General features: G+C 42.9%; 1 protein-coding gene across 2 annotated transcripts in view; it reads left to right on the forward strand.

Moving 5' to 3' along the window:
* The window catches only part of cdin1 (CDAN1 interacting nuclease 1), a 49353-nt gene that overhangs the window by 12401 nt on the left and 18206 nt on the right, over positions 1-18746 (forward strand). For both annotated transcript variants that reach the window (XM_037486423.2, XM_037486422.2), the window contains 6 exons: positions 1939-2011; positions 8928-9007; positions 9363-9412; positions 10916-10983; positions 12473-12538; positions 12690-12795. In XM_037486423.2, the coding sequence (XP_037342320.2) occupies positions 1939-2011; positions 8928-9007; positions 9363-9412; positions 10916-10983; positions 12473-12538; positions 12690-12795 (443 nt within the window). The remainder of the gene's footprint in view (positions 1-1938; positions 2012-8927; positions 9008-9362; positions 9413-10915; positions 10984-12472; positions 12539-12689; positions 12796-18746) is intronic.

An 18746-nucleotide genomic window follows, 5' to 3' on the forward strand; every position in this document is an offset into this window, starting at 1 on the left:
TAACAATGATGAAAACTATTCATGCCCCCCTCCCACCCAGCCTTACAATGTCTCCTATGAATGAGGACTTCAACTCGACATTTGCTATTTTTTTGCATGCTTTATATGGAGCTTTTTGTTAAGGTTACCTAAACATACAGGTTTTATAAAATAGGCAGTTAAGCTGTACGTACGTAACACCCATTAGCTTTGGGGGCTAATAAATCAGAAGTTTTACTGAGAAAATCTATTGTTTTGGGCAGAATTCAAGGTTCTGTGAATCTTAGTCACATGTTAAACTCGTGAAGTGCCACAGTCTGACTTGAGAACATAGATGGACTCATGATTAATATGAAAATTAGGGAGATGCAGGTACCTGAACTAATCAGGTGGTTCTTATTCAGGCTGGGCCAGCGTCGGTAATGTTGCCATTTTTCATGTGTCAGCTTGCATCTGATGCTCTTCTCTCGTTATCCAAAGGTGTGAATGGAGAGCAGGCCAACAAGCACACAGAGGAAAGGATTGAGAGTAGAGAAGAAGGGGAAAATGAGGAGGGTTGGGGAGAGGAAAGGGGGGTACAGTAGCTGCAGGCTACAAATGCTACATTTGAACCGCCATAGCCCGTTTTAATGATTTAACCTGTAAATGTTCACCACTTGTATATATATATTATTATAGACATGTTTGGCCTCTTAAGCAGCCGATTTCTTTCAATATAATGGAGTTGTTAACTAATACCACTGCAGGTAAAAAGACATTGTTTAGGCAGAAACCTCTCTGCTCCCAGCGTTACCAGGAAGCATCCGAGCAAAGATGAAACACTCCATTCCCACTACAGGCTAAGGGGGAAATTCACTTGTGGTAGCCAATTATGCTAAAAAGAGAAGAAGAAAAAAATCATCTTTAGCTGTGAGACCGTTTTGTTTCATAACGAGCCGGCTAGGAATTGCTTGTCTTCAAGCAACGTTTTAATCCATTCCACACTGAAGATGCTGTGAATGACTTAATGCATCTCATTATTTGCAATTGAGATGCAGATGCATACATTTGCTCTATGCTCTTAGTTTATCTTTTTAAAGTGCACTGTATAAACCAACTTGAACATTTAGGAAGTTTGAATGGATGATCCTCGAATAACAGAATAAATTCTAGCGATTGTTTTTTTTTTTTTTCATTTCATTCTCACATTTCCATGGTAGTTTTATTATGTGAAGGCGAGGCGCTTTGAAGAAACTGTCCGGAGAGACACCTTTGGTATCAGTCAATTAGTTCTCCCTTACCTGTCAGGGCATCTCCCCGCGTACAAAATAAAAACATTGCACACCTCTCAAGGTGTCTTTGTGTTCAAAGTGCTCTGCAGCCACAGGTTCTATCCTTCCTATTAAGAGTCCGCATTCTCACAGTCCCTCCGGTGTGTCCCGTTGGTTCCTGGAGTTTTGCCTCGCTGATCATCCCATGATTAAAGCGCTCCACTGTCTCCTGCCCGGGCACAGCGTGTGCTGCTTTTTCATACGAGATGAGAGACACTGGGCTTGTCCGTCCGACAGAGGCGAAGGCCATGCCGCCGAGGAGCTCGGCTTTGTAATTGGTGAACGCTTGTTCCTGTGGGAAAGGTTATTGCAGAGCAACGCTGTCACTGAACAATTTTCACAGGGATTGTCAAAACTTGGGTCAAGGTTTGGAACGGCAATAATATCATTTGGAGCCATTAAAATCATTATTATTTACGTGACATCAGGCAAAGGTAGACCGGTCCGTGTAATGTCTGCCGTATTTTTCTTGGGCTCTTTGAAATATGTTCCCATTGCCAACTACATATGTGGGATTTAGTCTGAAGGTTTGTAAATGGAGCGATTGTCCAAAGAAGAACAATTGCCCACTAATGCAGTAACTGTTTTGTTATTAATGCAAATTCTCTTATATTTTTTCTCTTATTTTTTTTCTCCAATCTATGTTAAGGTGGATCTGTCTCCTGCACTGATGGCTCGTATCATCCTGGAAAGGTTCCTCCAGGGCCTTGAGGGTGAAATGCGTGAGTAACACTCTTCCATTTCCCACTCTTTCCTTTCTATCATCCCCCCCCATCAGTCTTAATTGTAGCACTTTGTCTTTTGAATCTCTTTCTGTTTGAGTTCCAATTCCAGTTCTAGCTGCTGTATTTTCAGCCTGTCCAAGCCTAATGAGAGACAGACCACATTTAGTAGTAGCTGCATCCCAGGGCACATGACTGGCAATTAAGCAGTGGGAGGACCACCCACCTCTCAACTGCAGTGTGGATCAATTCTAGCTCACCTCATCAGTGTTATTTATAACACCACTGATTTCTTTCCGCACCCTCCTTCATCCCCCAATGCATCCATCCACCCCCGACCTTCTAGTCTTCCCTCATCCCCTTCCCTCTCTGTGTCCCTGCTCTGGCCTTCAAAAGAAATTGAGTTGAGGAAAAGTGTGGCAGGAAAAGCAAACCATTTCTTGGAAGCGCTGATGGAGACGCTGCGGGAGAAGAAAAATTCCAGATGCAAATATTTTTGTTGAACATGTCAAAGAGAATGTCCAGATACTGTGTGAATATAAATAATCCTTCTACACTCGGATTAACACCTTTTAACAAAAAAAATCTAGTTCACTTTTTTTTTTGGTGGTTTCATTTACACAAGAACACAGGAAAATGCATATGGGATTCCATATATGGGCCTACGTGTGGGGGGTAGGGGGGTAGGGGGGGGGGGGGGGGGGTGTGTGTCTGTCCAGTAGTCAGTGCTTTGAGAATGAAACGCGTCATGTCAAAAAGACGTGATTCCAATTTAATCAAGACAGAGATTAAAGTGGATGTGTGTTATTTTCAACTTCGCCACAGCACAGCCATTCGTCAAAGTCACAGATGTGATTGCTTTGGACCCACCGTTATCCAGTGCCTGTCAAAATACTAGTCTGATCGGCTTGTAGAACAGGGCATTCATCCAGGAGAAGCACTCCGTCTCAGATAATAGCACGCTGCATCCCTCCATTTCCATACAGTGAAAGAAATCCCATATTAATGCACAGAATAGATCTGTAGCTGATGAAACCTCCCGGAGGATCGTAGGTTTAATTCCAAAAGCGAGCTGCAGCCTCGCAGCACCTCGGTATTCGCAGGCGTGCGAGTGATGTCACGGTTGCAGGTCGTCTTCTTGTGGAGAGTGAATCTCGCAGAATCTAGATGACTTTTACAGGGTAATCGTAGATCCACATCAGCTAACTGGTAAGAAAGCACAAGATCGATAAATCTCTACTGTTTTTTTCAGGTTAAATAATTAGACCCGCTATTTGCAAACCATGATGTCACTACGGCTGTGTACCTTCCCAAAGCTGCCAGCTGGGAAGTCAGTTGCTCTGGGGGTGACTTTTGTTTTGCCAGAGCTCCTCTGCAATCTCACCATGAACTACTTGGCCTTCGCAAATTAATTGCTGTCCGTGTGGACCGCGCGGTCAAATCGTCCAATCTCCCTGTGTGTATATTAGAGTCCGGTAATGTGTTTCCATTATGAAAAATTGCAAGGATAATTGTCTTTGCTGGCAATTAGCTAACAGGTTGCTTCAGTGCTATTGTCAGGTTTATCTGTCTTGGCCCCCTGCAGTCCCTCCAGTGTGCATGTATGCGTGTGGATTTGTCTGTTTTTGTCGGACTCCAGTGGGAGGGAGGGCTGGCAGGCACATTGCGAAGATCAATAGACTTCTATATAAGGGACATTACCCCCAACTCGGCGAGTGGCTTGCCTTTGCCTAGTACCATCGTTTATTTTTTATTTTTTTTATTCCCCTTCTCTGTCTCTTTGCATTTAAGAGACAAGGGAATGGGGCCTTTGGGACTGTGGAATATATGTACAATCACTAGTGCTGGATCAATACGGAGTTTTAAATTGTTTTCTGTCCTTTCCTTCTTTTGTTTTGCTTCCTTGTTGTTGCCCCCCCCCCCACTCCCCTACACCACCACCACCTCCACCCACACCCCTGCCCTCCCTTCACAGTAGCGGCACACACCACTACCACAGCTCGCCTCAACATGACAACACCACCAACGAGCTCCCTCCCCCTGCTCCTCGCAGCAAAAGTATTGGAGAGAGCATCAGTCACGCAGAATGAAAGACTATCTGGTGGCGATTGTAAATAAATCAATGCATTCAAAGCAGTTTTATCACATATTGAATATGATATCAACCTCCATGATGTTCTTTGTCTCGTGAAGCAGACTGGGTAATAGGGGACGAAAGGTCACGTTTCACTTTTTAGACCCACTATTTTCAGGTCACTGAAAGCTTGATATGTAAATACAGCAAGTCTGAACCAGTTCAAAGCTTCAATTCTTCTCATAGTTTTTGGTTATGAACAATTGCAAACATTAGACATTAGCTGTCATTTAAATTCATGAGGGTAAGGTTAGAAATAGTGAATTTGATAAAACATAAAACAAGAACATTATGGTAAAATGCATGTTTTCATTGTTACATTTTTAAGGCTTATTTACTAGAAATGTATTAAGATTTTGTTTGTATTAGGCGTTGTCTTCTTTTTGATAATAACGCTTAATTTAATTGAACTGAACCTGAAATTATTTGTTTAATGATTATTTGTTCATTTAAAAATGCACTAAACTGAAATCACTGGACTGCAAAAAAGTTGGTAATAGAAATAATGGCGTTAACATTTTAAACATAGAAAAATGACACGAACAGATAGCATTGAGTGGAGTTGTGTGTACTGTGGATGATAGTTATATTGTGAACGGCCTTATTTTCATTCCAGCTCTACGTCTGTAGATACCACCTAGTGTTGCCTCCCATTGGGGGAGCTCCTTCTCTTCCTTTCCTCCTCTCTTCATCTTTCTCTCTCTTCCTCCCTTGACAGGAGTTGATGTGCCTCTAGATTTAGACATACTTTTTTGAGGAGGCAATTTTGCTAGCTATTTGACCTTTTCCATTTTCCCAAGGCCCAGCTCCAGATTAGATTTCAGCTTCATGTTTTGTAACTATGTGATTCGACTGCCTTTAAGATTTATTGTCACATTCCTTTACGGAAGCCTTGTGCGCCAGGTTATAAATGTCCTGTGTTTGATGTCAACACTGTGAGAATGTTAGTGTCTACTATGATCCTTTGGTTGCCTGACAGAATTCATAATAGCTTCAGTGTTTTGCAGATCAGACGTGTTGATAACTGAATATTGTATTATGTTCCATAGAGTAGGATCTCAACTTTTGTATCCACTACGGCTGTAATGGTTTCTCCTCTCTTGTCTTCAAGTGGTCCTCTCTTCTCCCTCTCACCTCTCCGCTGTGGTGGTGCTGAGGTGTATATGCAGCTTTTTTTTTTTTCTTCTTTCAAAAAGGCAGTGTAAGGGCACTTCATTAGCAAGAAGGAAGGGAGTAAGGAGGCAAAAGCAGGATGAGTGTTTCTGTGCGTGTGTGAAAGCATGCAAGGGGCGGGTGCAAGGGAGGTAAGTGACACTTCACTTGACAAGTATACTAATTACTCCTTTTCAGCAGAGAAGCTGCAGTCAGCCTCTCCCACAGTCTAATGGCCTGACCTAGGAAGCCTCTCCCCATAGCAGAGCCTCCCCAGATCCACTATTAATACTGCTACACACACCCACACATACGCACACACACACACACACACACACACACACATCGAAATGTAGAGTCTCATCTCACCGCTATCAGGGAGAATCAGGTGGAAGCAGATCAGTTCTGCCCCAGTAACCTCTTCAGCAACTGAGCTCCTCCTGCACAGAAGATACCACCTCATATGATCGACTAGCACCTACACACCACCACAGATATTTAAAAAAACACTTTTTCTTTCCCCCTCTCGCTTTCTCATCTTGTTTTTTTTTTTTTTTTTTCAATGCGGGAGGATAAATTTAAAAGAAGTAAATTGGAAAATCAAATGAGGGCTTTAGGCAGCCGCAGAGATTTGCAGAGCTGTCCGCCAGCGTCGCAGAGCCTCATCCATCATGTCCCACAAGTAGTCAATTCCTCTAGTATCTGTAAATGTTTTCAGATATTAGCCAATTTATATGCTCCGAGATTCATCATGGAAAATCAGCTTTAGCGGCGCACATTATCAGGACCTGTCTCCCCCTTGCTCCATGAAGTTTGATGAACGAGTACCCCTCCACAGCTCAATGGCTTGTGCATGGGGAGTATAGGGGCAGGGGGAGGGGGGGGGTCTGGGTATATGGAGGAAATGGATAAGCGCCCCCTAACCCGTGGAAAAAGCGTTTTTTTAATTAATAAACAAACTTGCTCATCAGTGTCAGGGGCAGTAACGGTCGTCATCCGTTACAGTTTATTACGGTCCTCCCTCAACAAATGTTGCTATCTAATGAGGTTTTGCAACATTTTTTTGAGATAATGACTTTTACACCCTCATGGAGAAAGGAAGAGTCGTTACAATTGACAGCGGCACGCATTGAGAAATAAAGCCACGGTTGTGTTGCCGTTACCTTGCTTCGTATAGTGTGTCTTGTTTTGGAGTTGCATATGAAAACAGGCTTGTGATTTGTTTACATGGGTTGTTTTCTTTAGTAAATCCCAATGGAGGCGTAGCATTTCACATCTATTATTCTCCTTTTCTCTGTTCTTCTCTGTTCAGATGTTGACGGTGTGATATACTGCTTTAGTTAGAATTTATACCAACATGGGACAATTATAGTAAATTTGGCGAATGTTTACAAGGTGCATAGTTGTGCTGCAGGGCTTTGTTCTCTGTGTCTGGTGTTCTTCAGATTATGCTTTTTATTTTCCTGCACATGTTTTATGTGCGTGTGTGTGCCTTGAGTCTGTGTATTTAAAGAGCATTGTGTGTGTGTGTGTGTGTGTGTGGCAGAGAGGAGCTCAGGGTGTCATAGAGGAGTGCTGCCGTGCAAGGCGGGGGCATCTTTAATAAATGTATGCTGATGTTGGAGGCTGCAGCCATGCGAGGGATGCAAGAGCCCTGTTGTTATTTACTGCTGTGTTTGTGCACGGCAGCGAATCCGGGGCCTGCAAATGGCATTACAGCCTGTGATGAATGAGCATTAGGGTAAACTCATTTTAAAAGCATCCTGATTTATTAGCGGCCTGGCCTTCCATTTTCATCAGGTCAATGCTTGGCTGAAATTCCACAATGTCAGCGCCAAGGTCACCTCTTTATGGCTATTTTTAACCTCATCGCTCAAAAAAAGCAGGAGGAAGGGATCCTATCACTTATTATGGCCATCTACCAAAAATGTCAAAGTGCTGGAGAGGCAAGGCGAGAGAGAGAGAGGGAGACCGGCCTGGTCCTGGTATTGTTTGTGTGTGTTATGTGAGAGATCAAAATGTGGTAGTGGTCAACCCCCCAATTATGAGCGCTAGTAAGACAAGAGCTTTAATGGCTGCCGTTTGCCTTCGGGGAGGTTTATTACACACCACTGTTTTGCAGAAGCAGCGTCAAATCTATAAAAGGACCATTAGGAAGAGGGGAAAAATCAATCAAAATGCCATTAAAGTGGAATAAGTTGCCAATATTGCTGATGTGGTTGCGGGTCCTTTGATTTTCCTTCAGATTATTAGGCACAGTCGAGTAGTGACTTTGTTAAGGGAAACCAGTGTTGTTGGGGAGTAATATGTCTGCTGGCTTCATAAAGTTTGCCGCCTCATATTTCCCGCTTTATTGATTACCCATTATCATTTGTCATGAGGTGTCCTAACTCAAGGGGAAAATATAACACTCTTTCTTCTCCGCTTTCCTGCACGGCAAAGGACCCTGGTATGGATCTGCGTGTGAAGGTACCAATCTTCGAGAAAAATGAGCAAAGAAATAAAGCACAGCGCTTTGCCTTGCAGCTCTAAGAGGGAGTGTGAGGTTATGGGGAGGGGGGGGGGGGGGCTGGGAGGGACTCAGACAGAGAGGAGGTAGCAGGAAAAAAAGGAGAGGTGACAGAAGAAGATGGAGACAAAGAAAAAGAACCTAAAAGAGAGGAGGCAGCGCTGAATACGCTCCTTCCTTCTTCGACACCCCTCCCTCTTCATTTCATCATTTAAGGTAGATGAGTGATTACGGCACTGTTTGTCCACTCTGTGATAGTTTTCTCTGTGAGAGAAATGTAAGGAGGAAGATGGCCGAGACTAAAGGTCTTTAGGGTTGACAAATGCATTTTGATTAATTCAATTCATCAAAGAAACACTTAGTGATCCAATCAGTGTTTGTAAATGTAAAGTCCAATTAATCCTTTTTCATTTGGGCTTTTTCAAACTCTTAATTTGTTCTATAAATCTTCACATGCACTGTCTTGTTTTTAACAGTAATATACTGTGAACAGTTTATTAAAGGAGCTTGGAGATGTCTATATAGTGTTGGTACGGGGCACCATTCATGCCTGAAATGTGAATAGAAACATTCCTTGTATTGTCTGCAATGCTGCAAGTCTGTCAGGACCATGTATCACTAAAATGGCGTGCCTCAACCATTTCGTCACACAATGATACAATCCATTTAATCCAAATCTTTTTAAGAAATGATTTAAGGATTTTTTTTGCTGTTGCACTACCGGCGAATCAATCCGGCTGGCTCTCCTCTCTTGATTTATACTGTTAGTAGAGGAGGAATAAGGATGAGAGATGCAGAATAGTCAGCGTTCATAGCATAGATAAACTACATGGGGCTCCTGTGCTCTGGACTGAAACATTTATCTATAGAAAATCTGTACAGACACCAAGCAGCCATCTAATGGACCACTGTGGAAATACTGCACTAACAGTGGCATGTGAATTACAGTGTGTCAAGCCTGGCTCTTCTCCGTATGTTATCGTTGTGTTCGCTCTCAATTCAATACTGGAATTACAATATTATTGTTTTACATGTTTGTCATCATTCGCGTTTGAAGATGTATATTTTATATATATTTTTTAATAGTTTCCCTCCCTCTCGTGCCTTTGTCTTGTTCGCAGCCTCTAAAAACGTCCTGAACAGCATGCTGAAGGAGCCGTCATTAGTTCCAGACCAAATTTTGGCCAAAAACATCTACCAGGTAAGTGTTAATTACTTAAATAATGTTTTTAAGCTGAAATATTACAGGAAACCATTTTAATTGTTTTGTGTCAGAGTGATTTTTAATTTCTCTGACACAAAAAAGATAATATTCAGTTTTGCCGCCCTTCCCCATGTAACTACTCCCCGCCCGGTAAGATGTTATTTAACCACCTGCCTGACAGACGGCATCAGCCGCTCATGTTTGCTGATGAGGTCACGTGACAGCCGGCGGTCATGCCCGCCAATCTGCCAGCATCTCCTGTGTTTTCTCCTTTCCCGCCGCTGTACAGGCCGTACCTCCACCCACCCGCTCTCTTTGTACGCCATAATATTTCCTTCTTCCCTCTTTTCAGTGCACAATAAACGACTGCTGTTATGGACCGCTGGTAGACTGCATCAAACAGTATCCTATCCCATAAAATTTTAAGCCCGAAATTGACGAGGAGCTATTGAAGGGGATGAGATGTGTCTGGCATCACCTGACATAAAAGTTCTGCTTCACAGAGGAAGTGTTTCATCCTGCCCACAATCACCGGTGTGCCGGCTGGAAGGCGATGGAGGCAGAGGAGGAGGAGGAAGAGATGATTGGCTGATCTAAATGCATCTCTATGTGCACACAATGGATCACACCCAATGTTCTATGACACGGGGGAAAATAGATCATTCACAAGCCTTTTGGTGCTTAATGTGTTTTTATTTGGTATTTAAGTTAACCCAAGTTATTTTTAATTTATTGTTCTTGTACTTTGTACTTTAATTTAAGATATATATATATTTATATCGTATGCTGATTTCTTTTTTACTTTAATTGTATTTACTCCTGATAAGTATTATGCCGTTCAGCACCATGGAGAGTTCTGGGCACACACAGTCCAATCCGAACTTCCATCCAATTCTTTGGCCAACTATAAATACTCCTTCTTATCTAACGGGCCTGGCCGAGACAACAGTGCAGAATTGGAGTCCAAGCTATTTCAGGGCAAGCAGCTGGGTCGCAATCAAACTGTTTCCTGGGGGAGGATACTTATTTGAATGAGTGTACGTGGGTCTGTATGTTATTGTCTGTCCAAGCCTTCTTGTGTGTGGGGCGGCTGGGATGTTCTGTTCATAGCCAGTCAACCCTGTCCCACCCTACCCTCCTTCCACATGCCCCCCTTTTTACCTTTCTTTGGCTGTCCTGCTGTCAGTGTCAACTCAGAGTCAGTTACTCGGCCACAGAGAGTTCATTATAACCGCCCTACTATGCGGTTTGAAAGAACTCCGTCCTCGCATGAGAGGAAGGCAGTTGAGTCAATCATGAAATATATGTATTAAGTAAATCCATTTAGAGGGATTAGTGTTTGTTGAGGGCAGCATAATGGCCTAAGAGCTTTTTTCTCTCTCTTGGTTGGAAAGATAGTTTTGAGATATGGCTTTGTTAAATGCAGAACACCTTTCTGTAAAATGTATTCTAATGCAAAATTGCATTTATTCTGAAAGCATTGTCCTACAGTATTTTAGAGGAATGAGTGGAGAAGCTACGCAGGTGCTCTATGTATTTAGCCAAATTGACATTTGTTTCTTTCTAATTAAGGTAATGCACAGATTTTTTTGAAAGCAGAAGAAGTTTGATCAGGAAACATGGAATGGCAAATCAGCAAAAACAGTAGGAAGTTTACCTTTGCATAATAAGCGAGTAGAAGAGAAAAGCAGATTCATAACTTTAGCTGAAGTCAAAGCTACACATGTGCAGTGGAGCTCACATCTGTGCACTGATTCTGCTACTGTAAACCACATTGTACTTTGTCGTTTCCATAGTAACCATCTTTCATCTTACTCCTACGCTGAGACAAGACTAGCTAACCATTTAGCCACCCCATAAAATATTGCCATCTCTACATGTTGGAATCCTTGACTCTGTCCTCAGCGCTATTGGCCAGGAGCATGAGGTGCTCCTCTGTGACAAACTGAAGGAGAGGAACCTTTCTTTCCTAGGTAAGGCATCACTGTACCATCTCATCCTACTTCTAAAGTCCACCCGGTCATGGCAGTGTGTGGACCTTTTGTAAGTCTAGCAAACAACAGCCAGGACACGCCTGATGCAGTGGATTTTTATCTATTGATTTGCTAAAAAACAGAAGCCATTATTAAATATCATTGCATGCTGATGCACACCAGCATGCAATGAATATTTACAGAATAAAAGCTTCCAACGTAGGTTTTAATGTTTTGTCATTTCTAACCCTAACGACCTGACAGGAAGAGTTAGAAAGATGTATTTTTCCATGAACATAAATATTTATTACCATTTTTAGGTTTAGTTTAGGTTTCTTTTTAGTTTTTAGTTTGTTAGTTTTCAATATTTAACCCCAAACTACACTTCTGTTGTATCTTCTACTTTGTTACTACCATTATCTTGTTCCAACAATATTCAATCAAGGCAGAGTGTCCTGGTGTGAAATTGTGAGACAAGATGTTTACCCCCCCTCCCCCCCCCATCCCATCACCGTCCCCTAGGTCAGATGAGTGATGGAGGATAAAAGTCATTCCTACTCTCACTAAGACCATATCATATATTTGAACCTGGAGTGCTGACCTTTCTTTCCGAGCTGTGCAGAAGGACCGTTCTAAAGCTGTCAGTGCTCGAGCAGCACGAGGGCCACTCAGGCCGCCTCACCCCATCTGATAAATGGATTGGAAATAAGTTACCCAACAGCAGGGATGCCCCATTAATTTTAATCAAAGGTGATGTAAAAAGGCGATCAGAGCCACCCGACAATGTCAACAGCCCAGTAGGTATGAATAGAGGCTCACATCCCACCGCATACACATTAACACCCACATTACCACGCCCTCGATGCCCCTTTTGTACCACAGGCCTCGGGCGAGCCTCGCCGACCCCACTCGGCTCCCCCCCCCCCCCCCCCCCCTTGGCTGACGCTGCGCCCTCACAACCGGTGACACCGCCACCCTCTATCTCTCCTCAATTCCCATCCGCGCCCCATTAGTTGAGGTTGGCTGGAGACAAAGAGGCAGGCCCTTGGAAGTGAATGACCTGGTCAGCCTGAGATTTAATGGAGAAATCAGGTGTTGTGGGGATAATGGCCGAAGCGCACCAGAAGTCAAGGACAATGGCTGCGGCCTATGAAGGCAGGGGTCAGACTTACAAAGGCTATAATGCCAACCTTTTCCCCTTGCTGTATATTTTACAAAGCTCTGCCAAACTGGAAAGCAGCTCTGTAACTGGGCTTTACAGGTTTTTGTGCATCGACAGCGAATACGTGTCAGGTGTAGTTAATGGTTTTACTGGGCTCGCTTTGTTCGCAGATTTTTTTTTTTTCCATCTTCTTTTTTTACCTGGACCTTGGCGAAGGTTGATAGGTTACCTGCCTGTGATTAATGCAACAGAACTCGTTTGATGGATAGTACAACATATAGCAAAGTACGAGTCTGTTATTACAATTCTGTTCTTTATCTCCCGTAGATGAAAACCAACTGAGAGTTATGGGCTATGACAAAACACCAGATATCATACTGGAGGTTCCCATTGGTTAGTATTTACACACGTTGTACAAGGATATTCCATCAGAAACAAGTGCTTGTTTACCTTGTTTTCGAAACAAAAAATGTCTTCTGGATCTTGCTTGTGTGGCTCTCTTGTAATTTTGTGAGGGCTGCTCTGCGTTTGTGTTTGTGAAAAGCCGTGGAGGGACACATCGTACACTGGATCGAGAGCAAGGCCTCATTCGGGGACGACCACAGTCACCGCACCTATCTCAATGAGCAGTTCTGGAGCTACTGGAATAGGTGAGTCTTCTCCTTCTATTCTCACCACTTTGTATTCTGTTTTCATATGCTTATCTTTATTAACCATATTATGCTATTTTCCCAGTTGGCGTATTGTTTATAACTTCTCCTTTTTGACCACAATCAGCTTTTCTCAATATTACAAAGGCAGCTCATATCTCAGACAAACAACTTTAACCGCTTCCTCCCTGGCACAGAGCACACTAACCCCACACTTGAACTTCCACATGCTCCATCTGCACACCACACTACTTCCACATCCACTCCTGTCATTGGGGCCTTTTTTACGGTCTGAAGGGTCTGCCTGTGAGCTGGATTGTTTTCCAGAGTACACACATTGTTTTGGAAGGGAAGCTGGTAAATGGGTGATTAATCTGTTGCATCTGTTGTCATGAGAACCTTTGGAAAGGAACCGACCCTCGTGGTCTGATCCTCATTTGTGCAACGGAGGTGTGTGAATGTGGGAGGTTTTTTTTCATTCATAATTGTCTAAAGCCTGAACATGTCCAACAGGGCTCCTGTCATTGAATAAGTAAACAATTCCTCTATTAAATGCAAGCAAAAAGATGTCGTGTGAGTCGGCACTCACACAGAAGGAAGAGTAAGGGTCATTCACGCATGCTCTTCGCCTCCCCCGGTGCTGGGTTCCAGTCAGCGAGTTCAGAAGTCGCTCACGCTGCCGCCATTAGCCTGAATGCGGCTCCGGCCCCCCTCAGCCGTGACAGCCAGCTGATATGTTGTGACATGGTCCTGGAGCACCAGGAGGTTCCAGACCGCAGGCACAGCCAGGCTCTCTCTGGCTCTCTCTTATTGTTTTGTTGGTGCATGTGCAGTACCCGGTTCAGGATTTCCTCTCGTATATCCCACAAATGATTTTAAATGAGTTTGTATTTCAAGCAAAAACTAACAGTTTTTGCAAAGACTAAAAAGTAAATGAGAGGGAAATAATGGGTCCAAATTCAGAAAATGTTGCCTCCATCAATTTGACTGCTTTACTGATTTCATTCACAAGGCTGCCAGGCGAGCGGTTATTTGATTTCAAGGGGAGATGACTTATCCAATAGCACTAAGCAGTTAAAATGCAGGAGATGAGGTCAAGGTCATAATCAATGGTGTGTTTTATTTTGTCAGAGTAACATAGTTTTATTTGGAAATGGCCTCCTTCCAGAAGAAAGCTACTTTTCTTTCTACTATTGTTGACGTCAGGGACTAAAAGCCACTGAGGTGTGAATTTGAAAAAGACCAACCTAGATGGTTAATTGTTTCTATATTTGTTAGGCCTCATTGAATATCACACAGAAAGTTGATATAAAAGGCTTTAATTAGGCTCCAGACAACGCTTGATGCGGATGTACTAAATGGCGTCTCCTTCAGTCAAACTAAAGATAAGGAAGGGTCATTTAGATCATGCATGTTTTACCCTGTAAGTCAATGTTCTTTCTTAGTTTGGATTGAAGAAAACTGCATTAATATGTCCTATGTCTGTCTCCGTTGCTTCTCATGGCAATATTTAAGAGTAGATCAAAATATCCGAATCCTAGTCGGCTGATTGGATGGTTTAGCGTTAGCCTGAGCCTTACATATTTGCCTTCGGCTGTGTCTCATTGATATTCACTGGGGCGGCCTTGTCCGAGTGTATTAAGGAGCTGACAAAGTAGATCCCATCATGTCAGCTTGCAGCCCGGTCAGATAAACATTGTTGTGTCAAAAATGAAAAAATGTCAGTCCCATCAGACCCTACCTTTTCCAGCACCCTTGTAATTTTTAATTGACATTTAGTGCTGACATTTGAAAATGTGCCTCAGTTTTCTCTCATTGTTAGACCTTACGGATTATCATCTGAGGTACGTGTGTGTGTGCGTGTGTGTTTGTGTGCGCGCACGTGTGTGTTAGCAGTGAATTTGGGGTCAGCTCTTTGTAGTCGCAAAAAAATAAACCAATAGGGTATGAGAAAGTGATGGGGTGACATCATCCTCCCTTCACTTCTCATTAGTCGCTTTTAGTTTATGAGCCGGGCCCTGCAGGGCCGATGTTTACAGTGTTTGTCCATTCCTCAAACTCAGATTTCAGCGTTTGACTCCAAACCTTTCGGTTTTCTTTTGGACTGCCCTTGGAATCGCACAGCAGTGTTTGTAATGACTTCATTGCTCCTGATTGACATTCCCAGTGATTTGCTTATTTTTCATGAATTCCCTCTTTGCTTTAACTCACTCACTCATTGCTTGTGTTAATTGTTCTTGGTTCGCCCTCAAGCGTTGCGAGCTGTGGGGATATGGACAAAAAAGAAAAAACATAACTAATTTCTCCTCCAAAGCCCTCACCGACGGCATTTATCATCCAAACAATAGTCTTGCCAACACACTAACCCCATAATGACCCCCTCTTCAGTGGAGTGAGGGGTAATGACGCTTCACCTACAAGGCTCCCCAAGAAAAAAAAAAAGATTAAAAAATGGAGAGAAAAACGGTTTTCCTCCAGAATCAACCGGCGTGTTCAGGCCCAGTGGCTGGATGAGATAGCGTAGCAGCAGCTATTGGTGTCTTCAAGCCATCAATCTTAGCTGGTGGCGTTCCAGAACCACTGAGCCCTCTGCTCTGACGGATGTTCACATAATTGAGTTATCCATCTCGCCCAACTATCAGAGTTGCATAAAAATTATTCACCTGCTGGTGAATATTAAACACATAATGAGCCTCTTGTGTGTTTTAGGAGAAGTGGGTAAGGTTAAGCACAGCATGTAATGAAATATGGACCCTTCTGTGGTGCCGCCTTAACTGTCCCTCCTTTATTATAGTGTACTTAAATCAGTTATGGTGGGCCAAGTTCCTATAACAACTCCCTATGTAGTAACCTAGTAAAAATTCTTCCCTACTACGTCTGATTAGTGTAATCATCAATAATGACAATTATTAACTGATTGTGTCTTCTTTTTATTTTGACCTCTGAGGTTTAGTTGATTAAGATGTTGTTGTCAGATTATGAAGCCCTTTGTGAAAGGTGCGCATCTGGAACGGAGGACAAAAGACACTAGCCGAGTTTGGCTGCTTGATGGATGGACGAGTTGATGGATATGTAGATCAAGCGGTGGTCCTCGTTGTCAGGAGAGCGCGTCTCTCGCCTACTGAAAGACGATACCGATCAAAACATTAACACTACAGCATTCCACGCCAACATACGTGGCTACATGGGTTTCTCTTAATTGTTTATGTGTGCATCGTTTGTGTTATTTGTTGAGTCTTTGCTTGTTTCATAGTCCCACAGCCTCTATTCTCTGACACATTAGTAATCTTTCAGACTATTATGGTCCTTAATTGACCTCACTGTTGCAGTTTTGTATCATTGAAAGAATCAAGTAAATCAGAATTAACACAAAATACCTTTTCAGCCACTGCACTTATTTGGGTCAGAGTATAGCAGATTATAAAAGGTTAATATAGAGTTGGAATAAAGTAGTTCAGAGGCCTTTTCTAAATTTCCCTCCCCCAAGCCACCAAAACCAACACATTGGACGGCCTGTGTGGAAATGAACATGGACACTGGGGTTCCCCCCCCCCCTCCCAAAGTAAATCAGCTGTGAGATTCGCAAACTGCAAATGTGTCAGAGTTGAAAATGTTAGCACTTTTAATGGAGGCTTGTAAAGGTTAAATCTGATAAAAGGCTGTCAGCCGTCCACAAAAAAATGATTTATAGCAATATAATGGGACAGTATGCCTCATTTCTCCCTCATATGGAATGGGGGTTAAGGCTTTTGGGTTTGCCATAATACATCATCTGGCTTGACCACTCCAAAATGTGTTGATACTTGAATGCAAGCACATGCATTTTGTCCCACGTGGCTCCTTTGTTTTAGTTGTTCTCAAAATCACACCCGGTTTTAATGTAGATAATTTATGTTCTCCTGTAATTAAAAGCAGAGAATTCTCATGCTCCAGAAGTGCATATCGATCTCCATTCAAATGTGTTTTGAGTAAAAGGGATTCGTGCCAGTCCTTTGTTACTTTATGCACATAAGGGAAGCAAAACTACAATTAATGGGGAAGTCATAATTTCCAAAGAGTCTCCCCACACTGTTCCTACAACATCCCTAATCTGCTTGCTGACACATTGGCTAATGAATAGACCAGAATCTGATTTATCTGATGTTTTATATTAGTTGACACAGCTGCAATTAGACATCTAGAGTTCTTTATGAACTTTTTCCAATTATATCTGGAACTGTATGCGGTAGATTTTACATCTGAAATGTCATTTGTTATATTCCCAGAACCGTCAATCCGCTTGGGACATCAAATTAATTTTTTGATTCAAGATAATGAACATTACCATCTTTTGTTAATGGACATGTCCATCACTTTTTGTTGAACTTTCCAAAGTAGTACCGACAGAAATGCCCAATTAATGGTCTGATGTGATGCGGAAAACCCACATTGAATCCTCCAGATTCCAAGTTTGTCTTTAATTAAAGGATTGTCCAAGTGCCTGGATCCCAAGATGTGGAGGTAGTCTGCTTTTACACGTTAAACCTGTTAAATAGTAATAAAGGCCTTTTCTCTAATCTAGAAATGCTCTTAAATACACTGCATTTAATAGAATAAAGGGGGCATAATAAAAGCAGCAGCAGCAGGGCCATCATATGTGCAGAGCAGATAGGGGATGTCACCTGAGAGAAGGCGCCCACAGGCCGTGACTGCTGCTGATCCGATGAGGCTGGACATTACGGGGCCATCCCCGAGGACAGGTACTGGCGCTTTTTGGGTGACAACGTGACACCTCCAGGACCTGTGCCCCGCCATAGCATACCTCACTGTCCTGTCAGAGGTGTGCACAACAAAGACAGGGGAACAAAAAAAAAAGAGTAATATCCATGGCCTTAAAAGAGTGAATAGTATCTATTTGAATCACAGCAACCTAATATGTGAATAGCTGCATTACTGCGCCTACCAGCAACTCGTTTTGTTTTTGTATTGTGATTTTGATGAGGTGGTTTTTCAGGGTTAGATTGTTTTAAGACTGCAGCCTTATTTTTAACTTATACATCAAATTCTAATTAGGAGCTTGAAAAAATATTTTTTCATTGTTAAAGCGCAAGCGCCTGCCTTCTTTGCGTTCCTCCTAGTTCTAGTCATGGATACCCCATGCAGTGCAGTAACGTGGCCTCTTTTATTGTTTCCTTTGTTATTGTACAATATTCCATGGCTAGAAAAAAAAGGCATCCACAACGGTGGTTCCTTTAGGGCTTTGCGAGTGTTTGTTTTAGGGCACACGGGCACACAGAAGTGCAATGCAGGCCCCCCAAAGCACAAGGAACTCTGAATATTAACGGCAAATGACACGTCGGCTCTGACGCTTCCAGGATTTCATGCTTTTAAGGATGCACATTTGGGTGCATTGTTTAAGGCGTCTGGGGTGTAATCCGCACTCTCAGGTCTCGAGCAGCCTCAGGTTTTAGCTGTGCTTAAGCCTCCATGCCTCCTATTTATTTTTGTAGGGTTGTATGTGAGCATTATCCAAATTTGTCATTTAGCATTGAGTGTGAGAGCCGCTTTGACACGGCCGCTGTGTGTGCATAGACGAGGAGCGGGACAGAAAGCGGCACCCCAGCCTTATGTATCCTCCTCCTGTCTTCCTGCTTGCCTGTGACACTGTGAGACGGAGAAGAAAGCCTGGAGTGAAATGAGGTTCAAGCGTGTCTCCTCCATGAATTCCTGTTTCGCCATGGAACTTTTTAAAAGATTAACGTACATTTTTTGTCAGCTTTCACAACGTATGTCATCAGGACTTGGAGAGACACGTTTTTTTTCCTTCTCGTCATTTTTTGCAGTTTCTCTGCCTTCTTGCCCTTTGTTTTTTTTCCTCCCTCTGCAGTGACCTTCTGGCTTTGGCTGCAGCAGGAAGTCAACAACATTTGTCAAACGCCCAGAAAGTGGTGGACAAGGATTTGAGTGGCGTT

The sequence above is a fragment of the Pungitius pungitius genome, chromosome 14 (assembly GCF_949316345.1).
Source record: "Pungitius pungitius chromosome 14, fPunPun2.1, whole genome shotgun sequence".
In the NCBI taxonomy this organism is placed as follows: Eukaryota; Metazoa; Chordata; class Actinopteri; order Perciformes; family Gasterosteidae; genus Pungitius; species Pungitius pungitius.